General features: G+C 51.2%; 1 protein-coding gene across 1 annotated transcript; it reads right to left on the minus strand.

The window, feature by feature from the left end:
• Positions 1-10,962: 10,962 nt before the first annotated feature.
• trmt44 (tRNA methyltransferase 44 homolog) lies at positions 10,963-17,711 on the minus strand. Its single transcript, XM_018759574.2, has 11 exons — positions 17,269-17,711; positions 16,885-17,002; positions 15,991-16,210; positions 15,724-15,792; positions 15,221-15,328; positions 14,888-14,959; positions 14,347-14,453; positions 13,820-14,003; positions 13,430-13,727; positions 11,857-11,973; positions 10,963-11,338 (listed from the first exon to the last, which is right to left on the minus strand). The coding sequence occupies exons 1-11, from the start codon at positions 17,663-17,665 to the stop codon at positions 11,109-11,111; spliced, it is 1,920 nt and encodes a 639-aa protein (XP_018615090.2). The 5' UTR covers positions 17,666-17,711; the 3' UTR covers positions 10,963-11,108.
• Between the last annotated feature and the right edge of the window lie 105 nt (positions 17,712-17,816).

Genomic DNA, 17,816 nt, shown 5'->3' on the forward strand with positions numbered 1-17,816 from the left:
ACGTTAGCCCATGTGACTCCACAGATGAGCTCCGCTGCCCGAAAGAAGCCAGCTATCTGCTCGATCGCTTTGTTGGCTAGCAGATTTAGACTTAATCAAAGTAAAGAGGTGTGTTTCTACATTTTGAAGAAAGGTGCTGAATGACAGTTGCGTTGCCCATCCAGCTGCCTAGTGGTCACTAAGGGGTAAAAGTTCCATTTTCATGCCTTTCTGCTGTGTGGTGAAGGTCTTGGGGTCTTTGTGGCTTGCCAACTTACCTGTAGCTGGCCTGTGGCAGAAACATCCAGTTTTTACCCCAATTTTTAGGACAGCTGTTGCCGACAGGTAATGAAACAGCTGCCGCACTTCTTCCCCAGGGGATGCTTATTAATATGCGTACGGTCTCTCCTGTTGTGTGTATGTGCACCGGAGCAGCGCTCCCACACACACTGTGTCCTGTAATTGCCTCCCCACTCCCCCAAACCGGGGCTTTCCTTCTGCCCCCCATCTGTCAGCTGGTGACAGCTGCTCTCCCCCCTGGGGGCTGTTTTCCTGTCCAACGGGGAAGCAAATGGCATCTTCAGAGCACCAGATCTCAGCAGGTCATGTCCCTGGTGCCGTCCATCGGCACACTGCCCATGTATAAATACCACATAGTCGATCACACGCTCTGTCTACTGTGTCCTGCATATTTTATGGGAGGAGGGGACGGTGGGCGGGGGTGGGGGGCAATGCATTGTGGCTGACAGAATTCATGGGAACCATGAGCTCTATTTAGCTCTCGAACAAACGATGTGAGTCTGAACCCCGCTGGTGTCCTGATGAATGCGTTCTCTCAGCAGAGGATGCCACTTCAAGCCTGGGGTGTTATGTATGATGTGTGCCGTTCCCAGGGCGCATTCAGAGGATGGGCGCTAAGGTGTTGACCCCCCTGGTCTGCGGCTTAGATTGCGGCTCACAGGTAAGGAAGTTCACACTCCACCAGTGGTGGACCTTAAAGGCTGCAGCTGCGCTCCATGATCAACAGGTGCCATGTTTCTGCTCACAACTTGTGTCCTACTTGAATCTTGAGAATGTCGTCTCACACACCTGTTCCATCTGTGTGTCACTGCTAAACACGGTTTTTTCCAATAAACTTTAATCAGAATAAAGTTAACAAACTCCGCATTAGGTTTACACAGAGCATCACTGCGCTGTTTCAACATCAACTTCTCACTGGTCCATCCATCTGTACAGCTCCCCGGATTGTGAAGGAACTGCCGGTTGATAGAGATCTTGTCTTGCAGTCAAATTCAAGTCCTGGCTCCTATTATAGTACTCTTAATCAAGGTATACTTTCTCTGAACTGATACTGTAAAAATTACCCTGCTGTATAAATCAGTAACCCAGTGGGTAAATCAGTGTCGGCGGCATGAGCAGGTGGGTGGTGTAGCCTGGAAGGAGGGCTGCTAGTGAGCAGGCGTGCCCCCGGGGATAGTTCCACCCCTTTTCCTGCTGCTTTTGTTTGGCTGTTTTGTGTCTGTTTTGGTTATGGGTTGTCTGGTTGGATTCTGTGGGTGTGAGCTCACACCACACGAGGTGTGGACAGGCCTGGAGACAAGTAGTCCCATGGAGACGGCTCTCAGTAACACCCCCCATTGGTCGTTCTTCAGTTCGGGATGTGAGATGGCGCAGCAGGGTGTGGATGTAAATGACGGGGAGTAAGTGACATGTTTCTGAAAGTATGCTTAGATATGTTCTTGAACCCCTGTGAGACAGGGCAGTTTGTCTCTCTTGGGACTTAAAGTTGTTTTCATGTATTCCTGGGGGAGACTTGTCCTGGGCACATTGCCCTGTGGCCCTGCTTGTCTCACTCTGATCCCCCTGTGCTCTCGGTTTGGTCCCTTGAAGTCCTGCTGATGGTGCACTGTTTTCTCCCCAGATCCTCCTTTCATCTGAGTGCCGTGGGGGCGGGGCATCACCCTACCTGGCTGTAATGGTGCTTTCAGCAGATGCGACCCCCAGCAGAGGCGGTTTCATGTGCTCTACGGGGTACAAGAATCCTTGCTTTGGATGTGGCCCTTTTGTTGATTTATTTATGCTGCTGCCTCTTTGTTTCCTATGTATTTTTGTTAATAATTGCTGCAGGTGAGGGGGGTATCCTCCAGCATAGGCTTGCTTTTTGACACACCTCCCCCCGAGAAAAGGCAGCACCACAGTGTTTGTCCTCTGGCAGAAACCGATCCAGGTTCAGAAAGTGAGATGTTCTGGCTTCCGTTTGACTCTTTCTGCTTGTGAGACACAGGCAGCGCTGTCCTCTCCTGCCTCGAACCGTTGCTGCGGAGGCGCAACCCGTCCCCCCAGGCGATCCTCGACTTTAACTGCTGTTTACAGCCTATTAAAAGCTCCTGCAGGAATCCCCAGTGGAGGAGGTAGCAGCACGGAAGGAGACGGGAGCGAGTCTATTTGCGGAGCTATGGAGGCGTCTCCACTGCGAGGCCCTGAACCGTGTCCATCACGAGTTCCTCTGCGGGAAAACGGCTCCCGCCATGGGGAGCAATGATGAATTATTAATAGAGGGAGTGCTGGGTGCTGTCGGCCGTATCTCCTGCTGGGCTTCTGCCAGTATCTGTGCTCTTATTTACTAACTCCTCTTGAAGGTCCCCATCCTCCTCTGACAGCAGAGGGACATGAGGCTCCACCTGCCCACAGCTCCCGGTTCCGACCCCCAGTGTCTCCCGGGGAAGGCCATGGTGCCTGTGGTGAGGAAACACTCAGCAGGCAGCTTGAGGACAAGCAAAACACATTTCAGTTATCACATTTCTTGTCACACTGTCACACGTGAGCAGCAGTTTGGACCCGTGGCTCAAACGTCTTGAAACCTTCATCCTTCTGGTTAAAAGTTATCTTTTTCACTCACTAAAGTAGGTAGCGCAGTGATGAGAACTATTTTTATAAACAGAAGGCTCAGACATGATCAAGGTACTTACCCTGAAGTTACAGAGTAAAATTTACCCAGCTGTATAAATGGGTAAATCACCGTTACATTTATTTATTTAGCAGATGCTTTTCTCCAAAGTGACTTCCAATGAACTCTATGTAGTGTTATGAGCCCACACACCTTATTCACCGTGGTGACTTACGCTGCTAGATACACTACTTACAATGGGTCACTCATCCATAGATCAGTGGAACACACTCTCCCTGTCACTCACACACTATGGAGCATACTTACTACTGTAATTAGCTTTGGAGGAGCTTCAGACAAATAATGGCTAGTAATATCAACACACAGAAAACTGAACTCCTCTAGGCTGAGGGTTACAGTAAACAGTTCTTAACCTGAGAAATACTCAACAAGATCTTCAAGGGTGATGTAGTACTGTAACCCTGGTGAATCACCAGGGTAAAATACCAGCCATCTGAGCAGTGCAGAGCAGCAGCTGTAAGGACGAATGGGGATGTCGTTGTGACACAGTGACACATCGCCCATCAGGCCGACACTGAAATAGCTCCAGTCAGAGTCAGAAAAGTCGTTATGGAAACATGATTTGGTGCTAAAAATGGAGATTCTCCATCTTCTAGTCACTCTGTCCATTGCTGATAAATTAAAACTGCAGCTGTTTCAGCTTCTCCACAGCAGCGGTGAACGTGCGGTACGTTCTCCACACGTTGGAGGCGTCATGTGTGGAGTGTGATCCCTGTAAATGGTGTAAACAGGGTAATTGGAATAATCAAGCAGGATGATGGAACTCTGAGACCAATGTAAATTCTTCACTCCAGTGTGGTGCTGAAATACAGTTGGAGAGACTGGGACACCAGGCGCCCTGGCCGAACCCCTACCCCCAGACCGATGCCCACTGTCTTATAAGGAAATGAGCACCAGGTGCGGCCAACAAAGCCCAATTAAAGAGGTTTATAAGGGAGATCAGGAGTGAGAAGCGAGAAGTCCAACTTGGTGGAACATTCCTCTGGATTGTCTGTTAGTGGGCACGCGTGGAACAGATACCTGTGTGAGTTTTCCCTGAGTTGTTACTTTTTACAATATCTTTGGCGTTTGCTTTCTGGTTCCACTGGCAGCCCATAAAGTTTTTATTTGTTTCAGTTTCATTCCTTAGTATCTGAGGACTAGATGTTTTTTCAGTTAGCAATAGTGCTCTCTCTCCATCCATGCTGTGAAGAGTGTTGTGACCAAAGTGTCATTAACAGGAGCTTCACAAGTCTCTCTGGCGAAGCTCAGATGTGTGAGAACGTCCTGCAGGAGCTGCTGTGGGTAGCAGCAAGGCCAGCTGGGGACACACCGTACTTCCAGGGGCTTTGCAGACCTGCTGAGAGCAGCTTGTCGGCAGACTGACATCTCCCAGCACCAAGACTATGAGGCCCAGTGGAGCCACCCAGAGGGCTCAGTACCAAGGCACACGAGGCTTGGAGCAACCATGACCGCAGACAGATGGAGGCGGTAGAAGCCCAGGGCCACAAGGGGATACGAGGAGTGCAAAGGAAGCAGAGTGCTAGGAGATGGTCAGGTGCAACCCACCAAGTGCCATAACCAAGAAGACCCACACTGTCAATGACAACAGCAGCAAAGCATGTCGGAGCACATTGCTCCATCACCCATGGGGAATTCTGGAGCCCTGGCCGAGACCAGGACCATGTCAGCACACGTCCTTTGCTATCGTAGATGCAGAAGATGACGTCTTGGGCTTTGTATTTCTTCAGGAGCTATATTATAAAATGTCTTCAACTATATGGGCCTTAGAGGGGATATTTCACCACGTTTCCTCCCACGACAAAGCTTGACCGCTTTGCTTGGGGAGAGCATTACTATCAGACCGTCATTCTCACAGGGATGTGACAGGAGGGTCTCGTTTCTCCCACAGAAACGATCCTCCTCGGGAACCATGAAGAACACCATTTCCCAAAGCCGAAGGCCTTCCCATGATTCCTGCAGCATGCCACAGTGCCACACGCTGCACATCAGCCATCCCTGCGGTTGGGATGGTAGGCACCAACAGCACAGAAATCATGTGGGTTCTAAGCCACAGTGGGTCTTGACCCCACTGAGTCACAGTTTCCAGTTGCTAATGGAGGCAGAGAACAGTTTATTGCTGATGGTCAGTGGAGCCGCCAGGGAGCTCTGGTTGGACAAATGAAGCCCCACCAGGGCAACCTGGGAATTCTAAGGAGCTGAATCCTCTCTTCCCAGATTTCCCTTTTATTTATGGAAGAGCTGAGATGTCCTGAGATGGTGTGTGTGTGTTGGAAGCAGTGGTCAGGAAATCCAGCCTGAGTTCCCATGAATGACCATGTGCTTCGTGTTTTTCAAACACCTCACGTGAGCACTGGTCTTTTCTTCTTCGACGCATATTTCTTTTAATTGACAACAGAAACGGGTGGCAAATTCGTGCAGGTGAACAGAGCAGCAGGGAAACGTCGACGCTGCGCCGTATTTCACTCCACTGTCTAAGGAATCCTGAATTATCGTGTCGATGAAATGTTAATTTTTGTAGTGAAAGAGCATCAGACACTCGAGTGAACCATGTGATTGCAGAGAGAACTTTTGGTGTGGACCACAGCAATGAAATATTCATCAGTAATGAACCTATGTTCATGAGCCATAACTTTGATCGAAAACAGAATTTGGGTTGTGTGGTTTCCATGGAAGATTGAGGAATGAGGAGGACAATGAAACTCTGTTGCAGATCAAGTTGTTCAGGGGTTGCTGCGCACTCGTCTCCTGTCCCCGAAGAAATGTTCCAGCCGTGGGCAAATATTGAGAGCTCAGCCGAATCAGACCAGCGAGAGATGGTCAATGGATAGGGCCCCCGTCCCATGGACCCTTGTCTGTCAAGTGGACTCTTGGAGGAACCGCATGTTAGGACCACCAGCCTCGAACCCTCGCCGCCTGAAGCCAAGGGTACTCGGCCCCTCAGGCCTCATCTGTGTGCCGAGTGCCGAAAGAACAATAGGAGTCGCCAGCGGTGCAGCCCCCCTTCTGCTTTTCGTTGCTCCGTAACTCAAACACTCCATCTGCTCTTACTTAGAGCCCTTAGTGCCGAGCCTCAGCTGTTGCTCTCTTTGTACTCTGCTTTACCATATTCATACTTCTGGGTGATGCCAGAATAATTTCAGTGCAGAGCTGCAGTTGGACGGCATTACTTTTTCAGCAGGCTTTCACTTTTAACCAGCGTTATGTAATTGTAATGAAGTGAGCGAGCGGGCGAGCGAGTGAGCGAGGCACACTCCTCCAGAGGCTTTTTAATCTTTAATTAACTGCCGTGCGCCGAGACAATTCGTCTTTTCTTGGCGAGAGCTATTTCCGGCCGCTGCCACCCCCTCGTCCCCGAGCTCTTGGGAAGCAGGAGAAGATGCGAGAGGAGAAGGAATGTGGTGATAGAGGGGTGGCACCTGCTGAGGGACAGCAGAACCACCGCCAGGACACTTGTGTCTCATGTTCCTGTCTTTGCAAATACGTGAAATCATTACATATTCATGATAAAAACTTCTGCTCATTTGTTTCAGCTGGGGGGTGGCATACTGTGGCCCAGCAAATCAGAGAGCTCGTTATTTTTTACCTGACATTTACCTGTTTCACGCAGCAGGGTAATTTTTACTCTGTCAGTTCAGGGTGCCTTGGTCAAGGGTACTACAGCAAGATGTGGGATTAGAACCCAGTGCCTTGGATTGCAAGGCTGGCTGCAGGTGATCGCTGTGCAGTTTCTATGCCCAGTTGAACAGAAGGTGACCAGATCCCTTTGTGGTGAAGACACCAGAGTGTAAAACTGCAGCGTAAAAGCAGACAGACACAGTAGGAGCCTCAGAGCTGACCACACTCTCTCACCAGTACTGGGTCTCGTCCCTGCGGGTGGTGTCCCAGGGGTGTTGGCCTGTCTGGCCCAGGATGGAGTGCCTCCAACAGGGAACCCAGTGTCACCGCTCGCCTCTTCTCCTCTCATAGGGCTGATTAACCCCCTCATGACAAATAGCCAATAGTGGTAAACCTTTGAGGATGAGAAGGTGTCCTTGAATCCTCACGGTGTTCATTTCCATGACACTTTCCCTCAATGTCCTGGTTTGGCCTTCCTTCGCAGCTAAGCCCTGCCCCCTGAGACCCCTCCCCCTCACCAGCTCAGCACCTCTGGGAGCCTTTGGGCCATTATGGGCCGATCGTAAGCAAACGATGACCATCTCGGTGGAAGATGAATCAGAGAGCCCATTAGGCGCTCGGCTTGCTCTGCCGGACGCTGTTAAAAGCCCTTGTGTCGTGGCGGAGTCAGAGTTTCAGGCCTCCTTAATGTGTTCTCCTGGGCACCAGGGGCTCAGGCACGTGTACCATGCGCAGCTGTGTTGCCGTGGTACCGAGGGCAGTAACCCAACAGCTGAACATGTGGACAGCATACGTGTGTTTCGGCAGAACTGCTCCATGTGACGCATCATCCCTGTGGTCCAGACCGCCTGGGGCAATTTCCCAGGGTGCATAATTCAGGTCAGCACATTCACTCCAGCAACGTCCCCTTAAAGGACACAAAATGACCTTCTGGAGACATGGCTGGTTTTCTAAGGAGCATGTCCATGAGTATCTTGTCCTTGGGGGCGAATCCAGCGTGTCCTCACTGCCCACCCAGCGTGTAAGGACCTCTTATATAGATGCTCGTATTTGTCATCCTACCAGTAGGTGGTGTAGTGGTTTGAGCAGGGAGACGGGGCTCCTGTTCCTTCGTCCCACGCTATCCCTGTGTCAATGTCCAACCAGCATGAACAAAACATTTGCAGGGATGTTCTTCTCCCAGATGCTGAGTGTGTGTGGATTAGTGGGACTGTTCTGTCTTCACAACTAGAATCAGTTCCATTCAGGACCCCTGGCAGGCGCAGTGTTTGACTGCAGTTTGATATACTGCTGTCAATGTAAGGAATCACTTTGACTTTTGACCTGCCTTCTGGTATATGTATGGAGTCATGGTGTGACGTGGGGGTGGTTCTCCCTTAACCTCCAAATTCATCTGCCTCGAAGTCCTTCTGTTTTAATCTTCTTACCTGTATGTCTTGATAAAATATATAGAAAGGATAGAAGCTGATAGTGTAGTGGGAAAAGCAGCTGCCTTTGAACCCACAGGTTGCAGGATTGAGTCCCAGTTGTGGTAATCTTGAGTAAGGTACTTGCCCTAAAACCACACACACACACAGTCTGAAACCGCTTGCCCTGAGCAGGGTTGCGGTGAGCCGGAGACTAACTCGGCAACACAGGGCGCAAGACTGGAGGGGGAGGGGACACACCCAGGACACCAGTCTACCGCAAGGCACCCCAAGCAGGACTCGAACCCCAGACCCACCAAAGAGCAGGCCCCGACCAAACTCGCTGCAACACCGCACCCCCCTTACCCTAAAACTAGTCCAGTTTAAAAAATAATAAAAAACAAAAACTAACCAGCTGTTTAAATGGGTAAATAATTGTAAGTTGCTCTGGAGAGTAGTGTGAGATAAATGTACACAGATCTTCAGTTTGTTAATGAATTAGTCATGTTTCCCTTATTTATCCCATCTGCCCACTTCATTATGAACTTTATGGTCTTGTGCTATTGGCACGTACATTGTATGTTTTTTTTACCGTGTTCCTTTCCGTTTTACTCTGTTCCGAACTGCATCACATGTCCAATTGGTTGTGTGCGACAAACTAATTCTGTGTTTGGAAGGAGCTTGTCTACCTTGCACAGGGCAACTCAGAGGACAGAATGGATACGATAAAAATGACTTACAATGGGGGGACAAACAGAGCAGGGACAATAATGAGTGTAAACAAAATGTGGTGTGTCTCCTGTCTGTGTGATGCTTTAACCACAATCCCCGCAGGCCCAAAGGAAGTGGCCGCCAGTCTCACCCTGTAGTGGGGTAATGCCCCCCCCCCGCCCCCCCGAGCCCAGGGTCTCCATTGGCAAATACTGGGGCGGCACAGTGTCCATAGCCTGTAGAGTCCACTAGGTCCTTCCCCATAAGACAACATGTTCAGTTTTAAAATGTAATATTAAATATAATATGTACTAATAGCAGATGCTATGAAACACTCACTGCAGGAACTTTTCAAAAACAGAAGCCGTTCTGTGAACTCACTGGAGAGTTTCCCAGCAGACAGGATGTCCGCACGACAGACAGACCTGCCAGCAGTGCGTCGCAGCCAAGCGTAAGTACAGAATACATGTGTACATTGTGGGAAGAGGAGGAGACACTGCAATGCACTGACATGTCGGCTGGGATATGTTTGTTTACACGGTATTCAAGAAGGGACTCGAACCCATGTCCTTCTTAGCCACTTCTTTCCTGATCTCCTCACAGCTCCATAAATGAGTCCAACACCATGTGCTTTGTATTTGCTACTTGAATATCACTTCTACAGGAGCTACTTGAGGGATGTGAACCAGCATCATGGTGGTATCACACACACAAGCTATGCATCTTCAGCTATCGATGATGCCCTTCTGTTCACTCAGTTATACATCATTTCGGAGTACGGTGTCTGACAAATGGATGACTAAATGTGTGACCAAGGTGCCCAGGTCCACGGCTCTGTGTGTGGACAGAACCTGAAGAACCTGGTGTGGACTGACCAGGAGGAGATGAGAGTTTCCCAGTGTTTTCCTCCACAGACACAGTCAGCGTGGACAGATGCAGACAAAATGTGAGCGCAAAATGTTTATGTAGTGGAACCGACAGCCTCGGCCTGTCTGAAGCTCCAGTGGGACCTGAGCGCAAATGGCTGTGATGGACAGAGATGCGGATCCCTTAATCCTGCTCTCTGAGTCTGACCGAATTAAGAGCTTGATGGTCTCCGGTGAGGGCATTTAGCCTCTCACTGCCACAGCAACGTATTTTCCTGTTAGTGGGAGCATCATTCCTCCCTCCCTCCATGCCGGTCCAGGTGTTCCAGGTCATTCTGGAGGAGCCCCTCTGAAATACTGCCATGTTTCCACATTTCGTCCTACATGCTCATTTTTTCCAGTGCTTCAATTTGTTGTTCCCAGCTTGCGGCCCTTGGCCCCGGTTCCCTTCCCTGCCCATGTAAACAGGTCCGTCATCCCCAGACGCACAGGCTCGAACCGACGGCCCTCACTTCAGGACAAAGGACTGCAGTCTGGTTCAGCGGCCCAGTGGAGAGCAGAACAGCACAAACAGCAGTCTTACCTCACACTGTTACCATGGCAGCGGACAACAGTCGACCCTTTTTTACAGCTAGCTACTTTTACTGCAATAATTCAGGGAAAAACAGAGAGAGAGGCTCAAACCCATGAACTGCAGGTGCCTTTAATTGCTACGCCCCCTGCTGAATGAGCTGAGTGTCACCAGCATCCCACCACACTGAGCCACACGAACAAATGGGGGACGTTTGTAACTGTGGTGTTTACATGTCATTCTGCGGCACATCCACGCCCAGTGGGCAGGGCCTCACTGCTGACTGGTGAGTGCTGGGAGGGGGAGCTCCTGGCTTTTGCCCCACTGCAAGCAACTTTAAGTAGCATTTGGACACGGTGACTCAGTCTCGTCCCCAGGTTTCCCCACCCCACCTTGGTCCTCTGGCCACAGAGAGAGGTGGGTCTTACAAAACAGCACCCTGCAGTGGCCCTTCCAAATTATTCATAGCCTAACATTTCGATGAAAGGTGTCGCAGCCCTTTCACTCTTAACCCTTTTAAAGTCATCCCGTGGGGGGTCCTCCGAGTGGCACTGGCCCTGTAGGGTTGGATGCGGTTGGTTGTGCTCCCTGGCCCATGGCAGCTGTGTGGCGTCACCTCAGTGGATAAAGCGTCTGTGTGTGTGTGTGTGTGTGTTACAGAGACAGAGAGACACAGCGCCTTCCCAGGCTGACTAATAATCATGTCAGAGCGTTCTCTGGATTCCTAGAAGTGCTGAGTTGTTTCCGTCCCCAGTAAACAAGGGGAAAGTGCAGGTCTGAATGCGGCTCTCACCACATCTGAACCCTTTGGCACAGCCAGCGAATGATAAACATATCCCAGGATGCAACGCGCCTGCTGCTGGTGCAAGTGTTGCGATTTATTGAAACAGAGAGCCAGCACAGTGAGACACACCTTGCTTCCGTTCGCTTTTAAGCGAAGGCGTTCAGTTCACGTTCAGACCAGAACACAAGCACAGGAGAGCGTGCAGCTATCTCACAGTACACGTGTGTGCGCGTGCCTGTGTGTTTGTGTGTTTCCAACGTGGTCTGCTGGCTGGCTGAAGGTCCGAGGTTCCGTGGGCAAAGGCGCAGCTCTCGGCCTCTAGGGGGCATCCCTGAGGGTGGTGCTCGTGGAACCAGCAGGTCTGGGTCTTCCGGGTCTCCGGGGGCGTCGGTTTCGGGGTCCTCCAGTCCCGCAGGGTCACTCGTCCGCTGTCCACTGCAGAGGAGACACAGGAACTAGCGTCAGTCACAGCGACCCCTTCTGGCCCTCTGGGGGCCTTTCCTGACATTTTGACTGAGAAGGAAACATTTATAAAGTAAATATTTAATCTGACTAATGTGGCTGTTGGAGTTAGGCTGAGTCACACACACACACAAAATTCACATTCCGATCGTTTGGTCATAAAGTTTGAATCCCTGCTGTGGAGAGAATGAGAACAAGCACACGGAGGATTTGTGTTAAGGCTAAGAATGAGCACAGCAGGGTCACAGGTCCCCCAGAATGCAGGCATTAAGAACATTCTGAAAGGGTTTGAACGAAATGCATTGTGGAGGAAAGCAGAAACAAACAGGAAGTGCAGACCCATACAAAAGGTCTGTTTCTCAAAGCCAGATGTTTCAGTGGTACCAGATGTTAGAGAGCACTGCAGAAAGGTCTGTTTGACACAAACAAGAAAGGAGCGGCATGTTCCCATTCCCAGTGTGCGGATCACACACTGGATTTAACCAGTGTACCTCTGAACACCTGGTGCTTGTTCTTCAGGAGGGTCTGCAGGCCTCCACACTCCTTCCTCAGGGTCCGCAGGGTCTCCTTGTCCAGTAGCTCGGCCACCTCCCCAAGTGCCAGGCTACCTGAGTGTGACAGAACCGTATACAGGTGTGTGTTCTCGCACTGCGCTCTCATACAGGTGCCGCTAACCTCATACAGGTTCAAGTCGCAAATCTAGGCTGCAGCACCTCACTCATTATAGGCTGAGTTTGTACCGCGAACGAGACGGGAGGAGGAGGCAGCGGTGCCTCGGTCTCAGGTTTGATTGGCGCGATCGATAAAGGGCAAATGTTGAAGGCCCATCTCATCCTCCATCCACCATTGCCACTGAGGCTGGAGATGGAACCAAAAGTCCACACTGGCACAAGTGAGGTCAGCACCCTCACGGTCCCTATGCCTCCTCTTCATCTGACCTCCCCAGGTGGGGGGGCATCAGGGTTGCTCCATATTACCATAGCAACGACAAGCTGAATTTCTATGCTGAGGTGTGTGGGCGACTCATCTGCTGCCACAGCAAGATGTTCTCTATGTAGCCACACAGAGCTGTTGGTGTCGGTCTCACGCCCCCCCCCAGTTCTGAGGCCCCCCAGTAGCGAGTTTACTGGGAACATTGGGAAGAACAAGCTGCGTGAAGAAGATACAGCTGTCAGTTTCTTTCCCATGTCCACAGATCTTTGTGTGGAGCCAGAGACCCCCCACACCGAAAAGAACCTCCATCTGATGGTAAACACCCCTTTCCACCAATCCCCTCCCACCTCATGACAGTCAGTCCCACCTCTAGTGCCGAGCTGATGCGTGCAACTGGCTATTGGGAACCTGACTTACTCCACGGGCTGAGCGTGACCGCACCCCCGTCCAGGCAGCAGAGAGGCGCCGCTGAACGTGGGAGCAGATGTGGGCTTGGCGGACAAGGCCGAAACGTACGTCATGCTAATAAAGCTCATGTGAGCTGTTTTACAACCGGCAGCTCAGCAGGAAGAGGCCTCCACGTCACCAGGGAAAGGGTGCTTTCTGTTCCACAGCCCTCAGGACTGCCTGCAAACATTTCACTGTCAGGCACCCTTGACTCCTCAGTCATGTTCCCCTCCAGCCTCCAAGACAGGGAACCTGACCACATGCGGTGGCATCTTCAAGGACTAAAACCTGGACACTCCCGCGGTGACAGTATCCCTGGGATGGAGAGCCTTGTCCATCCACAGAGGCGTGACTCCTCCAGACTCACAGTTGTCACCGTGAGCAGTAACACAGAGCCCAGTAACCTCTCGAAAGACCTTCCTTGACACACACAGTACCACTTCCCTCCATTTGGAACCACACCTATCGTAAATGACACAGAACCGTGTGGATAATTCATACAGCCGGTGTCGTTCCCCTGCTTCCATTTCCATCAAATCACTTTACAGCAAGAGATCGCTGGACACCAGCTCAGAGGGCATGATCTGCATTGAGAGGAGCAAAGCATCATGGGTTATCCAAGTTTGGGTCTACGAGAGCGGGGTGGGCCAGTGGTTAAGGCGACTCAACCCAACACTATCTCACCTCCTTGGTTCCACGCAGCTCCTTCACTGCTGTCCATGGGGGTCAGTGCAAGCAAGGCAAATGCCACCTGCTGGATCACGCTGTCCACAAGGTCACGTGGGAGGCTTGCGCAGTTCCTGACCACCTCCGTTCGCTCCCTAGGCTGAAAGCCCCGCCCCCACGCTGCCTCTGGTCCTGCCCCCTGTATGCTGTCCTTAGTGGAGAAGCTAGGCCTGTTGAGGATATACTGGGATCGGGCAGCATCCACTTGGGCTTCGCTGCTCGGCTCGTAGCTCCTCCTCCTTCCAATGAGACACACCTACAAAGTGAGGAAATGGACACCCCTCTTTCAACCTGTACCACGGTTCACCAGGCCGCTCTTCACCCCGCCTCCTGTACCTGCACTCATACCCGCTTTGTTGAAGGAATTCTCAGGCAGTCCTCTTCCACATGAAAGCCGCACACAGAGCCAACCTGCACATTGAAGTCAATGTACTCTCTGTACTGGGACACGGTGCAGCGTCGGCGCTGGAACTTTCCACTGAAGTCGAAGAAGCAGCAGGGCAACACGAAGTAGCGGCACGAGTAGGATGATCTGCAGGAGGGAATGAGGGAATGACCGTTCACACTCCGTCATAATCAGTATCAGAGCAAATTCTGGGCAAGCAGGTGGTACAGTGCTGAGAGCCATCACTTCACACTCAAAGGTCCTGGGTTTGAATTCCACCTCTTGCTTTAGCACCTTGATCAAAGTATTTATTTAATTGATGCACTAAAAATACTCTGTAAAATGATAAATTGTCAAATACTGTCACTGAAAAGAAGCGTCAGCTGAGGAACAAGTTCCGAGACACAGTAAAGCAGGGGGTGCAGCTCCAGGGCGCTGCCACGTTTCAGAAGCCTCAGCTGCTCCCCCTAGTGGTGCACAGTATATGTACCTGGCGCACAGCACGGGGATCCAGGGCGTCAGCTCGTCCGAGTGGTTCCCGATGAGCCAGTCGGTGTTGGGGAATAGGCAGGTGTCGCTCGGTGTGATCGCTCGCTCCTTCAACAAGAGTGTAGAGCACAGGGTCATGAGGCTTCCAGCTCTGCGGCGTCGTGTCACACAGTCTTTATTTAGCCATGGCAAACTACGTTAAAGACATTTCAGTGTCTCTGGAGAAAAACTGCATGTGGGGAAGGGCAGGAACAAGAGAGAGATGGATCACACAGCACTGCAGTGATGTGTATGGAACTTGTGTGTCTCCACCATGTGAAAGGGACCACGGGGCTCCATCCATGCCTGCATTTCTCAGCAGAGCTGTTAAACAGGAAGTGCAGGCTGTGACTTCAGCCCAGGACCCTCAGAGAAAACAACGCTGTGAATAATAGATGGGGGCACTCTGCAGCTCCATAGTGCAAAGGAAAGGAAAGCTGCAAATTGCCTCCCATTGATGGCCTGTTCCTGGGTGGGCTGGCTGGGGGGGGGGGGGTTTGTACCTCAAGGTGCGTCTGAGGGCCATACATGTCCCAGATCTTTCTTCTGCGAACATCGAGTCCTTTCCCAGGGTGCTGCAAGAACAAAGCAGAGAGCAGTGTCACTGCTGACAGTACTGTGAGCAGACACTCCTTCCCCAAGCCTAGTTCAGTTGTGGTAAACGACTGTGCTGCACTGCAGAGGGACAGCCTCTCATTTGGGGCTCTGCACCAGACAGACTGATGCAGTTCTACTCTCTTTTTTTCACAGGCTCCCTGATGATGAGGTTACAGCCTGGGACACGTGCCACCCGCAGTGCTTGGCCTGCCTTCCTACATGGAAAGCGGTCAACGCACCCCTTCGTTTGTCAGCACGTGAACAAGGAGGCCATTGCCACAGCCAAGGTCCACGAAGGACTGCCTGGTCGTTGTGCCCTGCTGGATGCGCTCCTCCTCCCACAGCACCTGGGAGAGCAGAGGGAACATGGAGGCATCGTCAGGGGCGTGTTCATGGTGTTGGGGGGCCTCGCTGTTGGATGCACCCCCTCACTAAAATAACACATTCCTCTTAGCAACATGAAGCACTAATGGGTTTGCTGTTACCTCCTTTTACACTTTGTTCAAACTCCTGTTTCCCTGAACCTTAGAGCCAGTGGTTGGTCAACTCAGCTCTAGGCTGCAGTCTATTTAAATATGTTCTGCTGTTTTTTTGTCTTAACTTGACCCCTGATCAGACCTGAAGCAGAGAACTTAAAGGAACTGTGTGTGTGCGTGTCACCAGTTACTTCAACCACTGAGGTCCTTCACTTGTGTCTGTAACCACATCACTGATGTCCATAATTAGATTTGGCCACACCCACCAGGAGATACGTAGCGATGGCGACGTCCTCGTAGACAAACTTCTCGGGGTCAGTCACTTCAGGCCAAACCTTGAACAGAAATGACACACTGCGCACTGGAGGTGTGTGTGACACCAGTCAGAGTATAAAAACCCTTACTGAGACACTTCTGATGATGCTGATGATTCATTCACTGTTGAGTGGTTATAGTTCATTTCTGTTTTTCAAGAACATCCAGTTTTGTGTAAGAGCACTTTCTGAGCTTCTCTGTGTTAGGAGCCTCCTCACCTTCACCATCTCTTTGTACTTGTCCTTGAGATGCTGGTAGAGTCGGCCGTACTTCTCTATGGGGATGAGCGACAGGGTGCTTTTGAACTCACTCAGGCGGTTCTCCGTAGCCCAGCGGACCACCCGGGGCAGCAGCTCAGAGCCCAGCCAGGTGAGCCGAGGGTACACCACACCGTCCGAGAACCAGCAGTCCGGCTGGAGTGCCCACAGGGACACACACCTGGGGCAGGGAAGTTGTTGGTTCAAGTCCTTGCAACTGGCCTTACTAAATCTGCTGCGTAATCTGAATTCTCTCTGCCAAAATATCTACATAAATTAACAAAATCACTCACACTCACACACACACACAGAGGCTGAAGCCGCTTGTCGCGGTGAACCAGAGCCCAAGCCAGCAACACAGGGCGCAAGGCTGGAGGGGGAGGGGACACACCCAGGATGGGACGCCAGTCCGTCACAAGGCACCCCAAGCTGGACTCGAACCCCAGTCCCGCCAGAGAGCAAGACCCGGCCAAACCCGCTGCGCTACCGCACCCCCCATTAAGAGAATCATTAAACGTTTTTAAAAATATCAACAACAGAAGAACAAGAGACACCCTGATCCACACTTCAGGCTTCAAGGCTTCTGCAGTTTTAGATGCCATTTCAAAGAAACGTGACGTTTGATGTGTGACGCTGATGTTTCCCTGCTCCGATTCTTACTCAGGATGCAAAGTCTGCTGATTATTAAACTCTGAATCCTAGGTGCGTTTAAACAACCTCAACGCACAGGAAAGAGCTGGTAGTCCCATATTCGAGACCTGCAGGCAATCAGAGCGTACACGGATATATCTCGATCATTCGGAAATAAGTACGAAGGGTATCCCTGGAAATTTTCTCAGTAATTCAGAAGCTCACCATTGGTCATCGCTCAGCTCCTTCAGCTGGATCTGGTAAACGTTACTTTTGTGGAGAACCTTGTCGCCGTCTGGGCTTTCCTCGAACGGCAGGAAAGTCACACGCTTTTGGGTGATGTCTGGAGGGAACAACATCAAAAACGTGTAGGTGTGAACGGATGAACCTGCAGGGTGGAAGAGCACCGACATCCCTATTATGATCCCCTGATACATAGTGACGTCCCACTGATCATGTGCCTTTGACTGAGGTTTACAGATAACAACACTCATTAATGATCCCACTGATACTGATACTGATACTGATGACCGTGATAGCCCCTCTCAGGAGTGGACGTCACACCACAGCTGTGCTTGTCGAGCAGCTCTCCTGCTCACACCTCCTCACCTTTGACTATAACCTCTTTATGCAGCTGAGAGCCATACGAGTTCACTTTAGGAATGACCGTTCTCACTGCACAGCTCCAGCGTCCTCTTGCGTGTCCCTCTCTATCCTCCACTAGTCCGAAGTTCTGTTCCTCTCCGCTCTTCAGGAACAGGAGGACATCCTCCGCCTGCTCGGGGTCCAGCCGGGGACGGTCACGCCGGTCACCTCCCAAACATGACAACAATAATATCTCGATTTCCGTTGAATCAACAATTTCTCTAACGCCATCCTCTTTGGCGCCACACAGCCGTTTGTTCACGACGTGGGGCTTCTTTATCCAAACATCGAGCGCGGACCAAAACCCCGCGGGCAAGAGACACTCCGTGTCCGCGGTTCGGACTTCGCACAGTTTCGGCATTGTTTACACATGGGTCAAGCGTGGAGCTCCGTGGACCGTAAACACATCGGTGGCGCATACTGATGACCAACAACAACGAGCGGTCCACTGCTTGTCCAATAGTAAGTCAGGATCGTGCCATGGAGACCCAATCGGATCCCGCGAAAGGAGT

The sequence above is a fragment of the Scleropages formosus genome, chromosome 5 (genome assembly GCF_900964775.1).
Source record: "Scleropages formosus chromosome 5, fSclFor1.1, whole genome shotgun sequence".
NCBI classification, from domain to species: domain Eukaryota; kingdom Metazoa; phylum Chordata; class Actinopteri; order Osteoglossiformes; family Osteoglossidae; genus Scleropages; species Scleropages formosus.